This window comes from Mesoplodon densirostris, chromosome 5 (assembly GCF_025265405.1).
Source record: "Mesoplodon densirostris isolate mMesDen1 chromosome 5, mMesDen1 primary haplotype, whole genome shotgun sequence".
In the NCBI taxonomy this organism is placed as follows: domain Eukaryota; kingdom Metazoa; phylum Chordata; class Mammalia; order Artiodactyla; family Ziphiidae; genus Mesoplodon; species Mesoplodon densirostris.
Window position 1 is genome coordinate 61317736 of NC_082665.1, and position 16001 is coordinate 61333736.

Below are 16001 nucleotides of genomic sequence, written 5' to 3' on the forward strand. Positions count from 1 at the left end.
CCTGGTAGGTAGGGACAGTACACACATGTCTATGGGCATCGTGCCATGCTATTTTCCAGTTCTTCCTGTAATTACTATTAGTCTGGAGACTGCCAGGCAAGAAGGCCAAGGATGTTACCATTTTGATGGTCCACTGAACACAGTCCCTGCTTCTGACCCCCAAGTTTCTGTATAGAAGCAGCAGCTTTGTACAACTTACATGGGCTGCAGAGATTTGGAGCCTGTTATTTCTCATTCCGTTTTCTAGTGACAGCTGGAGTGTGGTCTCAGCTCAGTCACGAGTAGAAAAAGGCTCCTTCACCCAAACCCCAACCCCTAGGTCATGTCCCTTTATCCAGGGACTATTATGATGAAGAAAGTAGGGAATGGAATGTCCCAGGCTCATTCACCTCTCACCCTTTTTGCGGAGTTACGTTTGCTTTGTCAGAAAAATAACAACAGGAGATATAGAATCTCATTTCCTAATTAATAATTTTTGCTTTGCGGACAGGATAAATGGAGTCCTTTTTTGAAAATAAAACTTTCTTGGTCTTATCTTAATCCAAAGATGGATACGCCAGCTTTCTGCCTGACATCCACTGTGGAGATCAGTTATGAATAGTTGTCGGGTATCTCAAGACTAAAAGGAATATTCTTTCCGATTGGACTCCAAGTGATTCCATTCCTTTCCATTGTCAACACATGTGTTTCTTTCTCTCTGAAGTATTGAGTTACGTTTCAGAAAATACCTCCTAAACGTGATTTATCAAATTTCTTAAAATAGAATTTGAAGAAGTGACGACTCTCAGATTAGTGGGAAGACAGCAAAAACAAACAGCAACGGAGTGATTTCAGTAGTGACAATCTCATTAAGCTGCCCGTATCCAAATTTAGCCCATAGGCAGTTTTTTTAATTAAAAAATATTTTTAACCTAAATTCTTATTGGCTACATGAAGTCTGGGTGGCTTCTGAATTCTTGGAAGCCATTCTCTTTTCTTCTGTAAATTTATGCTGTCCTTTAACCACTTCAAAATAAATTAAAAACTGGAAAGACAGAAATTCAGCCAAGCTACAATAACTAATGCAAAGCTGACTTGTGTTATGTAATCTCAAAATGGAAGTTTCCTTTTGAGGTCCATATTTGGCTGTTCAATTTTGTCATGGTGGAAGTACCATTATTCAGATCATGGGGACAAAAGAATAATTAGAAAACAGTAACACGGCTTCTGTTTTTGAGTCAATGTTATGAAAGAGAATGTGATGGATGTAATTAATCGGCCTTTTGAGGCCAAATGGCTGGTCACCTGGTTTTGAAATACACTCTAGCTTTGAAAATATAGATGTTGGCTGACTCAAAATGGTGGCAAGTTACTTTTGGCTACTTTAGAAGACCAAACGGAAACAGCTTGCTCTGAATGCAAAAGAGCCCGAACCCGGGGGAGAAGCCTGCTCCCAGCACCGCGAAGACACCATCACCTTAGTGGTGTAAGTGGTGTACTCACAATCAGATGACCCGGTGTGAGCGTGAGAGTTTGTCAGTGAATGTGTTGAGTGGATGAGGGCTGGGCCTGGGGACAAAACAGCTTCAAAGTTCAGGCAGGGAAGGCCCGGCTTGGCGCTGGATCCACCCGGCTGAGTAATCTCATTCTCCTCAGATGCCTTCTGGTTTTCAGCTGTCTTGGGTTTCTTCCTGAAAATAAACAAAGGGCCCTTTGAAGGAACTGACTGCATATTTGGGAAAAGGCATTTTTAGAATCTGTTAAAGATAACTTGATTTTTTTTTTCTGAGGGGGGATGGGAGGGAGTCCAGTATGTCCCTTGTTTTAAAACAAGCTGATTCTTGTTTTTTTCCCTCCAGTAATGGCCTAACTGGGAACACATGAAAGCATATGGGCCAAGCAAACAGCACCACATTTGGACTCTGTTGGCTGCATAAAAAGACCCTGTCCCAGAACTTTAGACAGCTTGAGCTACGTATGGCTGACATTATCCAAGAAAGCATCCTTTTTTCCCCCCTTCAGAGTTTTAACATGGTCTGGAAAAATACTAGTGGAGGTTTTACCGTTCTAGCATTTGTCAGGAAGCTTAGAGACAGGACCCGTGGAGTAATGGGAGGAGCACTGGACTGGGAGTCTGGAGACTTGAGCTATGGTACTAGCTGTGCCTCTAACTTGCTGTGTGGCCTTGGGCACCTCACTTCACCTCTCTGGGCTTCAGTTTCCTCATCTGTAAAATAAAGGGCTTGGATTAGAAGGCCTTAAAGGTTCCTTCCGGTTTTCAGTTTCTATTCATGGAACACATTATGTAACAGTCAACTTTCTTGCTGTTATTAGATTTTATTTTAGATCAACACATAATTTCAAATCACGATCTAAATTTGCAGGTTGTACAGATGAGAGGGGTAGTGATGAAAGGATTTGTTAAAGTAGCAAATGAAAAGTGAAAAGAAGAGCTTAGACTCCAGTAGGTAAAGAAGGAAGGTGTCACACAGAGATCCTCTATTCCAACTCTTTACCCACGTGAAGCTTAAGATTCCCTTTGTTTTTTGATTTAGTGCATGATCCTGGAGTACAGGAGTGTGATTGTGTGTTTGGGACTGTGTGTTTGAAAAGAGATGGGTGAAGGGAATTAGAAAGTAATTGTCACTAATTGTTGTTTGGGACCAGGAATAAGAAGTAAAAGAGCTCAGCCATCAGTCAGCTCTTCTTCCTAGAACCATGCAACTGATGTAAGTGAATACTTAGCTTATGCTGCATGCACCCTAGGCCCTAGTCAAACCCAACTGGATTACTTGTCATACCCTGAACATCCCCCCAATTTTCTTGGTTCTGTGCCTTTTTTATCATCATGTGTATGGTGAACAGAAAAAGTATTTTCTTTTATTTTTTTGTAGGAGAATATGTGTGGTACAGAATTTGTTGTGAGTAGGTCTGTTCCCATGTTTCCCTTGTTTCTCTAAGCATGGCAATGGACTTGTTATACAGAATATTTTGTATTGAAATTTGTTGTACTGGGTAGTTAAATCTGCCCTTGCAGAATACGGTGTTATGATTAGCATGCTGTGTTTCTGGTCCAACAGGTTGGGAAATCAAATCTGCTTTTCCAGAGGGCAGGAGGCAGAGATGGCATGGTAAAGATGAAAATAGAAGGGGAGCTTTCAGACATACTTTTCAGGATGGAGGAAGCCAGTGCAAAAGCAACAAATTGGATTCCTTTACCCACCCTTTGTTGAATGGGTGACTAAGGAACAAACCCCCAAATCTTGAGGGTCTACATGGACCTCCAAGGAGCTTGTTTCTGGTTTTCAGTGTAGGGAAGTATCTGAGATCAAAGTTTCCAAAGCCCAACTCATTTTTTTCCATGGAAACCAACGCTTCCTCTACGGTCCCTATTTCTATCACTGCTGTCTGTCACCAGGTTTGTCACCGGGTTGGAAACCTCAGGGTCATACACATTCTTCTGCCTTAAAGCAAGTTTGTCAAGTCCTGACAATGGGGCTTCCTTCATATTTTGCACATCTATATTTCCATTGCTATCACCATAACACTTTTTATTCGGACTGTTGTTTACTTTCTGACTCCCATCCTCCTTGACTTTTCTACTCCCACAGCTTTGATTCACTAAATCTGAGATGACCACGTTAGCTGACAGTCAAGGTGAATTCCATGTCTATGAGACTGTAAACTCTCTGAGGGTGAAAAAAATGTCATAGCTATTTTTGAATTCCCTGTGTTCACCCATTCGTTCCTTCTTCCTTCCCTCTCACTATTCATTTATTCATGTATTCATTTCACAAATACTTATTACGTGCTTATGATGTGCCAGCATGGGCTAGGAAATAAAACAAGCCTGGTTTCTGCCCTCCCAGATTTGCTGTCTAGTGTATACCGTTAAGCAGAGCTGCTTAGACAAAGCTGTCATTCAATATAGGTGTGTTGATGGAATGAAATTGAGTTGAAATTAAAGTATATTTTGAGAATAGTTATAGCCTGAATCCCAATTAAGTTTCCTGTTCTTTATGCAGCAGGGAAGTCTACCTTGACTGGCTGCTTTTCCTTTGAATCCATGAAGTGCATTTGATAAGAGTAGGACCACTTTGCCCGCTGAAGTTAGGCTGGTCCTCATGAATCATTTAAATATCGGGATGAAACATTGACAGACATCACTTAACGGAAAAAAAAAATTTCTGATACTCATAAACAAGGCCTAGGCTAGTTTCAGATGTGTGCTTCAGGAAATTAAGGAAGCCCTCTTTCAAACATGAGTACGTGGTCAACCCACCACCATGACTCTTTTATTTTTAACTTTGCAAAATTTGTATTGTTCTTTATATCAATGGCCTTGCTTCCTTCCCTAGATTTGATCCTGCTTTCTAACTGACATCTTGCACCATATTCTCCTGTTTGTTGTCTCAAGGGTCACCTCTGGAGAACATTCAGAGAGCAGAGGCACTGAAACCACTTCTACAAACAGAAAATACTGAAAACTCAAACTTTGGGCTCAGCCCTTCATTTGCCTAACATCACTTTACTTGTCCTTAGACCACTGGGCCGTTTCCCAACTACACAGATCACAGAGAGACACTCATTGTCCTTAGAAACAATTCATTTTCCATCTCACTCTCTAATAGTTCTCTTGGACTCCTTTTTCCAGAGCTGAGAAACACTAAAACGTAGCAGCAATCTACATCTAGACATGCACAGGTGCAGTTATTTTGACCCTTTTATTTTATTTTGCAGTTATTTTTGCAGTTCATATTTTATTAAGGAGGAAAAAGCAAGTCCTCTAGTAATTAATTGAAAATACCTTCTTTGGCTGTGTAAAAGAATTATATAAGCACAGCACATCTAAGGGCAAGTCTCTCCAAGCCTCGGTGGCTGTGCACTATTCCCTGGAGCCTGTAGAGGGCAGCAGCACACCGGCGGACTCCAGGCAGCATGTCAGGCAAACTCCCCACCACACCAGAACCTTCCTTCTGGTCACCATGCCAAAGGTTGGTTTGCCAAGCTCTGGCCGGCCGCTTAGCCTCTTTCTTTCTTTTCTCTCTCTCCCTCTCCCTCTCCCTCTCTCTCCCTCTCCCTCTCCCTCTCTCTCCCTCTCCCTCTCCCTCTCTCTCCCTCTCCCTCCCTCCCTCCATCCCTCCCTCCCTCAATGTTAAAATTATACACTCTGATGAAGTCGTCCCTCAACCGGAAAATGAAAGCTCCAGTGAAAAATTAGGCGAGCCAACGACAACAAAGAAAGAAAATGGGAGAAAGGAGAGAGGGGGCTGGTGAGGGGGAAGGATTTAAGAACAAGAAAAGGGCAGATGTTTCGTAAATACATGCAAAGCAAAACTGGGTGTACGCGAACACTTCCGCAGAGAAACAGACCAATCACTGTGCACTTCCTCCCGCCGCACGGGTGGAGCTCTGCATTCAAAAAAAGTGTGGCCGCAGGCACCTGCGTTTCAACGGTCAGTTCTGACATTCTATCTCCCAATTGTCCAAAGAGAACAAAAACATTCTCATCTCCCCGCTACAGACATTTCTGTTATGAGAAGAAGGCTGCTTCAAGAACTGGGAAGGCGATTTAAGGTGACGGGAGGCTGAGTTAGCCAGCAGGACCTACTGGTTTTTAACTCTCATTGTGCTGGCCCTGGCAACAAGTTTTGGGCTGAAACATATCAGTGAGTAAGGTTGTGGATGATACTGGCTCTTTCCTTACTAAGACGGTATTTTATGTGTCAAGAAATATACGTGAAAACATACTGAGGAGATGGTAGGTATTAAGCATGTAAAATGCACGGAAATTAACTAGGTCGGTGGCATTTGATATATAGGTTTCACACTTCTTTGCACATATTGCACACATACAGTGATGGCAATGCTTTCGGCAACATATGGAAAATAAATATTTTATCTGTGTGAGCTCTCATCAGTCTCCGGGGGCTGCTGAGGGAAGAGTGTTCTCTTCTGTCCCCCTCTCCCAATTTTCTCTCTTCGCTGGGCTCCCACCCTCTCCTGCACATTAACGTGCCTTCCACTTATCAGCCTGGTTGGATAGAAAAGAATTAGTCAGAACCTCTTTTTTTTTTTTTTTTTTTTTTTTGCTGTACGCGGGCCTCTCACTGTTGTGGCCTCTCCCGTTGCGGAGCACAGGCTCCAGACGCGCAGGCTCAGGGGCCATGGCTCACGGGCCCAGCCGCTCCGCAGCATGTGGGATCTTCCCGGACCGGGGCACGAACCCGTGTCCCCTGCATCAGCAGGCGGACTCTCAACCACTGCACCACCAGGGAAGCCCAGAACCTCTTTTTGATAAATACTCAGTCACTGGATCATAACAATTTTGACCCATGACCTTGCTCATTAACTCCTTCCCCCACCCCAATCATTCTGGTGTGGTAACTATTTCTTTGCTCTCCTTCCCAATAATACATGCAAGAGGCTTAGTAGAGTGTTTGGGAAGAGGGGCAAAGGGGAGGTGGTAACAAACCACCCCAGTGGGGGTTGGTAGTAGAACTGAGCTCTACCATCAGTAGCTGTGCACCCTAGGCAGATTCCTCTGCTTCTCTGGGCCTCAGTTTCCTCATCTGTAAAATGGAAATAATAATACCTTCTAGGGCTGATGTGAGGATTAAATGAGATACTTCCAGTCAAGTGACTGGCATAGCACTGGCACACGGTCAGTGCCCCATGAGGGTAGCTCTTTCACAGAGAGCATCAGTTCTGCGGTTTTCATCATTTCACCTAGAAGGAGGCACTTCCTTTATCTTTCTTAATATCTAGATTTGGGCAGGGGCAAATGGATTGTAATTGCAGCAAAGGCAGAAAGAATGCTAGGATAAGCACACTCTTCTTCAACACGTTGATTTTACCGTATCACCCCCCTGACACCTTCTTTCTGTTCACATGTTTGTCACTGCTGCTACTACACTATTAGCTCCTCTTGAAGTTGAGGGTCAAGCAAGCTACACTTGGCCTAGAGAAGCCCATCAAACCTGAGCACTATGGTCTATTCATTGAAACCAACCTTTGGCACTCTATCTTATCACGTCTTCTTACAATTTATCCTTTCACTGCTTGGTCTAATGTTCTCAGATCCATTTAAGATGTTTTCATGATTAAAATATTTTATTCTCTCAATTTTTCAAACTTCTTGGCAAGGTTGATTTATAATGTTTTTCAGTATATTTCTCCCTCACTGTATCAGTCAGGATCTTGGCAAGAAACAGATGGCACACTCAGAGGTTTTAACTGAAAAGAGTTTAATGAAAGGACTCTCTACTGGGGTACAGAGGAGGTAAGGGATCCTCAAGGGATGGTGATACACCAGGGACTAGCAATAGTGCAAGGTTGTTAATCTCAGCTTTAAACTGCCAAACTGAAGGAACGAGGAAAGGTGTGGAGTTCCCTAAGTCTAGTCAGAACTGGAGGAGGGAAGGGGCTGGACTCATAATACCCTGACCCCACTCTCCTCCCACTCTCACGTCTCTTGCTGATGCCTCCTTTTGCCTAAATTCAAAGGGAAGCCAGAGGAGAAGGCAGCCTAAGTAACGTGGTCCAGAAAGGCCGGTCTCCTGGGCCATGTATCAGGGCAGAGAATGTTCTGGGGTTTTGTGTGTGTGTGTGTCAGGGGTGAGGGGGAGATGAATAAGCATACCTATTTTTCCCCTCTCCATTTCCTTTACCCTTTTCTTCTCAATTATACTTTCTGGAAGGAAAGACACAGCAAATCAAATGAAATCAGTTCTCTCTTAGTGTCCATTTACCTCTTTTGTCTATTTGTAATTTATGGGGGAAGAAAACTGAACACAAGCTACGTGAGAGCAAGGATTTTTGGTTTGTTCTGTTCGGTGCCACACCCCTAGTGCCTAGAACAGTGCCTGGCACATAGTAAGTGCCCAGTGAATTTTACTTGGCGGAGTAAATATACTCATGTCTGCTGTGCCAGACGCTACATATACATTATCTCATTTAGTCATTGCAACAATCCAGGTAAGTGGGCAGGTTGCTGAGCCCAGTCGTGCAGGTGGTGTGGGAGTGGGTAGGCTTTAAAATCTAACACTCAATCCTTACCCACCTCCAGGCCTTGAGACTTCACCCAGGTATTGTGAATCCATAGGGAGGGATACATTTGTAATTAGTCTACATTTTTATACCATATTCACCTTACTGAATGAAGGTTTGCACCTATCAAGTCTCTGTAAGTTTATTTCTCTTTTACGTGTGAGGAAGCTGAGTTTCTGAAAAGCAAAGGCTGCAAGGATTAGAACTCAATTCGTCCATTCTCTAGGACCTGCAAAACGTGAATGCAGGCACTGGCATTCTGCATAGGGGAAATATGTCCAAAGGCACAAACAGCCCAGCTCCCTTGTGGGCTTCCCGGAGATTTTTAGGAAATCTTAGCTCCTGATTTCTAGGTCTGGTTATGGGTTCTCTGCAGTACAGGAAGGTAGGAGTGGCAAAGACTCTCTTCCCTCCCAAAGGATAAACCAGGCTGAAACTTTGGAACCAGGCTGCATCCTGGTGTGCCTGTGATACCTGCACTGGCAATAGTTACTCTGTGATGAAGAAAAACTCAGAAAACTCTCCAGATGTGGGGATTTCTAACGCATTCTTTCACTTGAACTTAAGGACGAATGAAGGTGCTTCCACAAGCAAGTTCCTTGCATGGGTATGGAATGAGGACACTCTATTTTTGACATTTTGTCGTGTCTTTAGTCCCCAGTCCCTCGAGCGCATTGGTACTGTAGATCAGTCTAATGGTTCCCACCTCCAACCTGGCCAGGCAGGCCTGCCTATTGCCTTCATATCTGTCACCACCAATTACAATTCAGGTGACTGACAGCATTAAAGGTAAAATGCAATGCAAAATAAAACAACACAAAACTCTGACTTCATCCCTTTGGGTTTGATTTATGCCAGAATAGTTAAAGACGTAGAAAATATGAATGTGAAAATCCTACCCGAAGCCTGAGAGGGATGCTTGTCTCCCAGGTTTGGCATTTTCCAGTAACAGAGATGTCTGTAAAACACCATCCCGTTACCTGCCTCACACCGTATAAGAAAATGTGTAAATATAACAACCAGAATGAGTTTTTGTTCTAAAATGTATAATTATTTTGTATGCATAGCCTCTAAGTAATTTAAATTTCTGGCTTTTCTAGTAAAAGAGAGCATATATTCATCTGTTACTTCTAGCAATGATCAATGAATACTTGATGTCACTCTTTCATCAGTATTTTTCTGTAGGCATCATAGCTCCTACCCCAACTTATTTCTGCAACTTGACTTGCAAGGGTTGTACTTCTCCTACGTGAATGTCTGATGTGGAGGGAACTAAATCAAGTGCTCAGAGCTATGCATCCAGAGGGCAGAGCTGACCTGGGCACAATGGTTTGAGATGTGGCTGAAGAAGCCCGCAGCTGCAAGGGTGGGTGTTGGCCCCCTTGAACAACAAGGAGGCCACAGCATGGGACACAGAGATGCAGCTACATCACAGGTGGACACAGGCATGGAAAACTGGCTCACGGATGTGTCCAGCGTGGCGTGAAATGACAAGCTGCAGTGAGATTCAACAGAGTGGCAAAGAAGGGTGATGAGAAGCAAACAGATAGGGCTGGAGCTGCCACCGCTTCAGGCAGAGGCGCAGATGACCAAGCAGAACAGCACCGGTCCCTGCAAGGTGCGCTCAGATGCAGCTCAGCACAGCCACCCAGCGAGGCAGGCGCGATGCTACCCAGGGTGCTCACTGCCGGCTGGAAGCGGAGAACCAATGCAGGCACTTCAGGACTGAGTCTGGTTACCTTGCCGCATCCAAGAGATGAAGGCATCTAAAATTTCATCTGCTCTTACAATTGTGTGAGTTTTTTACAAAAAATTAAACAAAGTGAACTAAGAAGTCTTTCATTGGAAGCATAATGTACTCACAGTAGTTTTCAAATAAATGGTGTCACTCTTCAGGTAAATCACTCCAAGGCTTGGGCCTAGTGCAGATGTTCATTGGGGCAGGGAGCAGAGAGCGGCTGCATCTGGATCAGACAAGGAACAAACGAAGATAAGGCTGTTAAAGGAAGAGGTGATGCTGATCGCTCATTCTATAGAGCCAGAACCGTGGGACTTGGTTGAGAGTCGGGTCCTGCACTTTGCACCAGAGAACAGTGAGTCAGGGGAGGGAGATGGAGAGGGCGTTGTCCAGGCCCCATTTTCAGTGTTTCCACCTGACTGCCTGTCTGGTGTGAAGCTGTCAACAGCACCCGCCAGTGTGGAGCTGACGGTGTGATCCTGAGTTGGAGTTGAGGTGGAGGGTGAGGGTACGGGAAGCCTGGCCACAGCGGACTTTTCTTCCAGTGTTCATTCCACCGCAATCTCTCTCTCATTGCTACTCTGAGATTTTTTTTTGCTTTATAACAAAGTGAATCAGTTATACATGTATATATGTTCCCATATCTCTTCCCTCTTGCGTCTCCCTCCCTCCCACCCTCCCTATCCCACCCCTCTGGGTGGTCACAAAGCACCGAGCTGATCTCCCTATGCTATGTGGCTGCTTCCCACTAGCTATCTATTTTACGTTTGGTAGTGTATATATGTCCATGCCTCTCTCTCGCTTTGTCACAGCTTACCTTTCCCCCTCCCCGTATCCTCAAGTCCATTCTCTAGTAGGTCTGTGTCTTTATTCCCGTCTTACCCCTAGGTTCTTCGTGACTTTTTGTTTCTTAGATTCCATATATATGTGTTAGCATACGGTATTTGTCTTTCTCTTTCTGACTTACTTCACTCTGTATGACAGACTCTAGGTCCATCCACCTCATTACAAATAGCTCAATTTCATTCCTTTTTATGGCTGAGTAATATTCCATTGTATATATGTGCCACATCTTCTTTATCCATTCATCCGATGATGGACACTTAGGTTGTTTCCATCTCCTGGCTATTGAAAATAGAGCTGCAATGAACATTTTGGTACATGTCTCTTTTTGAATTATGGTTTTCTCAGGGTATATGCCCAGTAGTGGGATTGCTGGGTCATATGGTAGTTCTATTTGAAGTTTTTTAAGGAAACTCCATACTGAGATTCTTGCCTATCTTAAAAACGCCCACTGACCTGGCCATGTATCTGAGCTCTTGCCTTCTCTCCACCCTTTACTACAGCCTCTGTTTTCTGCCATATCCTCTAACCCCGAGGAGTTCAGCCTCAGGGGCTACAGAATGGACCCTTGTCTGTCTCAGAGCCTCAGGCCCACAGGTCTTTTCCCAGGACTTTCCCCTTTGGCCGCACTGCGCCCTGATGACCACTGTATTCCGGAAACTCTCCTGCCTTCTCATTGGGACGCTGCACCATCCAGACTTCCCACTCTCAGTTCTCTTCTGCCCTTTCACTGGCCTGCCTTTTCTCTCCTGTTTCCTAAATGCAGACAGGCCTCAAGATTCTCTCTCTCTCCTCAAGCTTTGCCTACACAGCCACCCTCCATGGCCTCAACAGTCACTTCTCCATAGAGAACACCCACATGACTATCTTTAGTTCTCATTTGTCTACAGAGCTCCAGACCTGCATTCTAAATAACTGCTGGTTATTGGTTCATTGATTCATTTGCTTGTTTGTTCATTCATTCATTGTTTACATAGACTCTATTAGGCACCTAGAAAAGATGAATAAGATGGGGCCTCTAACTCAGAGAAGCTCACGTCACCATCATACACTGCACAGGCACTTCTAATTCAGAAAGTTTCCAGCAGAATTCATTGCCCTTCCCTCAAAATATATTGCTTCTCCAGCCTTCCCATTTCCTGCTACTGGTACCATCTTTGTCCAGTTACTTGTGCCTACAATTGAGGAGTCTTCTTTAGTTCCTCCTTTTCTCTCATTTCCCATATCCAATCAGCTGCCAACTCCTGTGATTTTTACTCAGGCTGTGAATCAATACTCACTTTTTATCCCAACACCTATTTATCCTTTTATCACCTGTTGCCTGGACTTCTGTGAGTGCCTCCTAACCGGCTTCCCTTCCCCCAGATCCTCTTTACCTCTAGTCCATCCTTCACAACAACACTACATTTACTGTGCTAAAGTACCATTCTAAACACATTACTCCTTTGCTCTTTGCTTACTGGATTAAATGCAAACTTCTCAGCTTGGCATTCTAGGCTCCTACAATATAGCCCCAATCTAATTTCTTACTCTTTTTTTCTACAGTGCATTCTATACTGCAGAAGTCCCACTTGTTCCCACCATGGGCATGGTCTTTCCTCCCCTTTCCCAATGTCTACATAGAGCTTCTTTAGGGGTCATCCAAACACCACCTCACTTATGAGACATTTTCCAAAGGAAAGTGCCCTTCTCAAATCCTTAAGCACTTTTTGCACCACTCCCTTCCCACGTTCTATGGACTCTAATAATTATTTGTGTAATTTGTCTCCCCCCACTTAAGCTTCTTGAAGGCAGAGGCCATTTTTACTTTGTGTGCTTTTTACTTTGTACCCATAGTGTGCAATGCCTTGCACACAGATTAGTGCTCAGCTGATGTCTGCTGATTCAGACCCCAAATAGCCAAAGCAATTTTGAGAAAGAAAAATGGAGCTGGAGGAATCAGGCTCCCTGACTTCAGACTATACTACAAAGCTATAGTCATCAAAGCAGTATGGTAATGGTATAAAAATAGAAATATAGGTCAATAGAACAGGATAGAAAGCCCAGAAATAAACCCACATGCCTATGGTCAATTAATCTATTATAAAGGAGGCAAAACTGTATAATAGGGGAAAGATAGTCTCTTCAATAAATGGTGCTGGGAAAACTAGACAGCTACATGTAAAAAAGTGAAATTAGAACATTCTTTAATAACATACACAAAAATAAGCTCAAAATGGATTAAAGACCTAAATGTGAGACCAGACACTATAAACCTCTTAGAGGAAAACATAGGCAGAACATTCTCTGACATAAAGTGCAGCAATATTTTTTTTTGATCCATCTCCCAGAGTAATGGAAATAAAAACGAAAATAAACAAATGCGACCTAATTAAACTCAAAAGCTTTTGCACAGCAAAGGAAACCACCCTGAAAAATGAGGGGTTGGGGTAGATGAGCTTTAAGGTCTTTCCATAAACAAAACGAAAACACAACCCACAAATTGGGAGAAAATATTTGCAAATGATGTGACTGACAAGGGATTAGTCCCCAAAATTTAAAAACAGCCCATGAGGCTTAAAATCATCAAAACAAACAACCCAATCAAAAAATGGGCAGAAGACCTAAACAGACATTTCTCCAAAGGCGACATACAGATGGACCAGAGGCACCTGAAAAGATGTTCAACATCACTAACTATTAGAGAAATGCAAATCAAAACTACAATGAGATATCACCTCACACCAGTCAAAATGGCTATCATCAAAAAATCCACAAACAATAAATTCTGGAGAGAGTGTGGAGCGAAGGGAACCCTCCTACACTGTTGGTGGGAATGTGAATTGATACAGCCACTATAGAGAACAGTATGGAGGTTCCTTAAAAAACGAAAAATAGAGCTACCATATGATCTAGCAATCCCACTCCTGGGCATATATCCAGAGAAAAACATGGTCCGAAAGGATACAGTTCATTGCAGCACTGTTTACAATAGCCAAGACATGGAAGCAACCTAAATATCCATCAACAGAGGAATGGATAAAGAAGATGTGGTACATATATACAATGGAATACTACTCAGCCATTAAAAGGAATGAAATAATGTCATTTGCAGCAACACAGATGGACCTAGAGATTGTCATACTGAGTGAAGTAAGTCAGACAGACAGAGAAAGAGAAATGTATGATATTGCTTGTATGTGGAATCTAAAAAGAAATGATACAAATAAACTTATTTACAAAACAGGCTTAGAGAACTAACTTATGGTTACCAGGGGAGAAGGGTGGGGAGGGAGGGATAGTTAGGGAGTTTGGGATTGACATGTACACACTGCTATATTTAAAATAGATAACCAACAAGGACCTACTGTACAGCACAGGGAACTCGGCTCAACGTTATGTAACAACTTAAATGGGCAAAGAATTTGAAAAAGAATAGATACATGTATACGTATAACTGAATCACTTTCCTGTACACCCGAAACTTTCACAACTTTGTTAATAAACTATACTCCAATATAAAGTAAAAAGTTAAAAAGGTTCTAAAATAAAAAGTTTATTAAAGAAAATAAAAGCAATCAAGATGCTTGCTTAGAGTCATGGAAGCTGAGAGTGAACTGGAAAGACCCTGAAGCTCACCTACTCCAGCCCCTCTTTTTTCAGATGAGGACATCAAGGGAACTGGCTTGCTCAAGGCCACATCCTTACTAGCAGCTGAGCAACGACAATTGATAGAAAAGGTCACAAATCTCTGAATATCTACCAGTGTTGCTTGGCACCAATAGACCCAGCAGACCATCAGCAGTGACCAGACCAGAGAGGGTAAGGGGTTGGGTGCATAGCCTGCAAGGATACACTGGGTTCCACAAAAAGAAAAACTTTGTTTCACTTATTCACTTCAATAAATCAAACTAATAAATGTCCTTTTATAGTTAACTGATGTTTAAAAAATGAGGGTGGATTTAAAGAACAAGGAAGCAAACTTTTTAGCATTACCAGCAGAAACAACTGTGACAATATTGCAAATACCACTGGGGTGATTCAACTCAGGGTGAAAAAGCAGAATGAAGAAATTTCTCACACTTTGGAAAAGCAGTGGGTTCAGCTGAAGTTCTTGGTGAGAACATGCTATGGTAATTCTATGGTTAAATTCATCTTACAGAAACATAGGTTATTGGCAATCTTGCTATTATGCCACACCAATAAATCTTTTCCCACCTCGCTTTGCCCAGTATTTATCCTATAGGCTTGTTTAAATTTTTACTTATTTTCCTTTCATTATATCACCAATCTACTCGTAGAAAAGGATAGATGACTGCTTCCAGGTCTGTTCTAATTTTCATCCCTTGTTCTTCTCTTGTGGTAGACGAAACATTAATGGTTTAATCTCCTCTCTATCCTCATTCTCAAACAGAATCATTTTCTTTCTCCTGAAGATGTAAAGCCCAACAAAACACGTTGTGGGGATAACAGTGTTTACCTAGGTGAGGAAAACAGACTTTTCCAGGGGATCTCAGTAGATTTTACTTGTCCAGAAAAGCTCAGCTCTTAACTGCTAGCCTCCGGCCCTACAAGACTTCACCTGTCTCCCCCAGGTGAGCACCTTACTCACTGTTACTCACCAGAGGAGAAACGTGGTACTGGTCATTATATTCTCTTTGGCCAGTATGGTGGAGACATGCTATGCATTGAGAGATCCATTAAATAGTAACACCCATGTAAAGAGCAAATTGGGCTCAAGAGTTCCTCATAGTTCTTTTCTTTTTTTTTTATAAGCAGATATTCATTTTAAATTAATTAATTAAGTAATTAATTATTTTGGCTGTGTTGGGTCTTCGTTTCTGTGCGAGGGCTTTCTCCAGTTCCGGCAAGCGGGGGCCACTCTTCATCTTGGTGTGCGGGCCTCTCACTATTGCGGCCTCTCTTGTTGCGGAGCACGGGCTCCAGACGTGCAGGCTCAGTAGTTGTGGCGCCCAGGCCTAGTTGCTCCGCGGCATGTGGGATCTTCCCAGACCAGGGCTCGAACCCGTGTCCCCTGCATCGGCAGGCGGACTCTCAACCACTGCGCCACCAGGGAAGCCCAAGAGTTCCTCATAGTTCTTACTAAACCACCACATGGCTGGACAGTTATCAACCCTTCACCAGACAGAGCTTCCTTCTCTTTTCTTCCCTTGGCAGCTACATTAAAATGATAAAGGAAATCACTGGTCGATATGTCTAGTACATTGCAGTGAAAAATCACCTGGAAGCATACACACCCATTGTGTAATTACATAAGTGTACATTTTAAGTATGTCTAACATTCGATTTCAATTGTGCATTTTATAATTAAATGGAGACATAATCTTTCTGTCCTTTAATCACACTCCTCTTTCTCAGCTCCACATCCTCTCGCTATGATTTTCCTTTCACT

General features: G+C 43.0%; 1 protein-coding gene across 5 annotated transcripts in view; it reads right to left on the reverse strand.

Moving 5' to 3' along the window:
• The window catches only part of ZBTB20 (zinc finger and BTB domain containing 20), a 288208-nt gene that overhangs the window by 38386 nt on the left and 233821 nt on the right, over positions 1–16001 (reverse strand). For all 5 annotated transcript variants that reach the window (XM_060099876.1, XM_060099879.1, XM_060099877.1 and 2 more), the window contains 3 exons: positions 9892–9992; positions 2043–2206; positions 1483–1670 (listed from right to left, as the gene is read on the reverse strand). In XM_060099876.1, the coding sequence (XP_059955859.1) occupies positions 1483–1670; positions 2043–2053 (199 nt within the window). In that variant the 5' untranslated portion in view covers positions 2054–2206; positions 9892–9992. The remainder of the gene's footprint in view (positions 1–1482; positions 1671–2042; positions 2207–9891; positions 9993–16001) is intronic.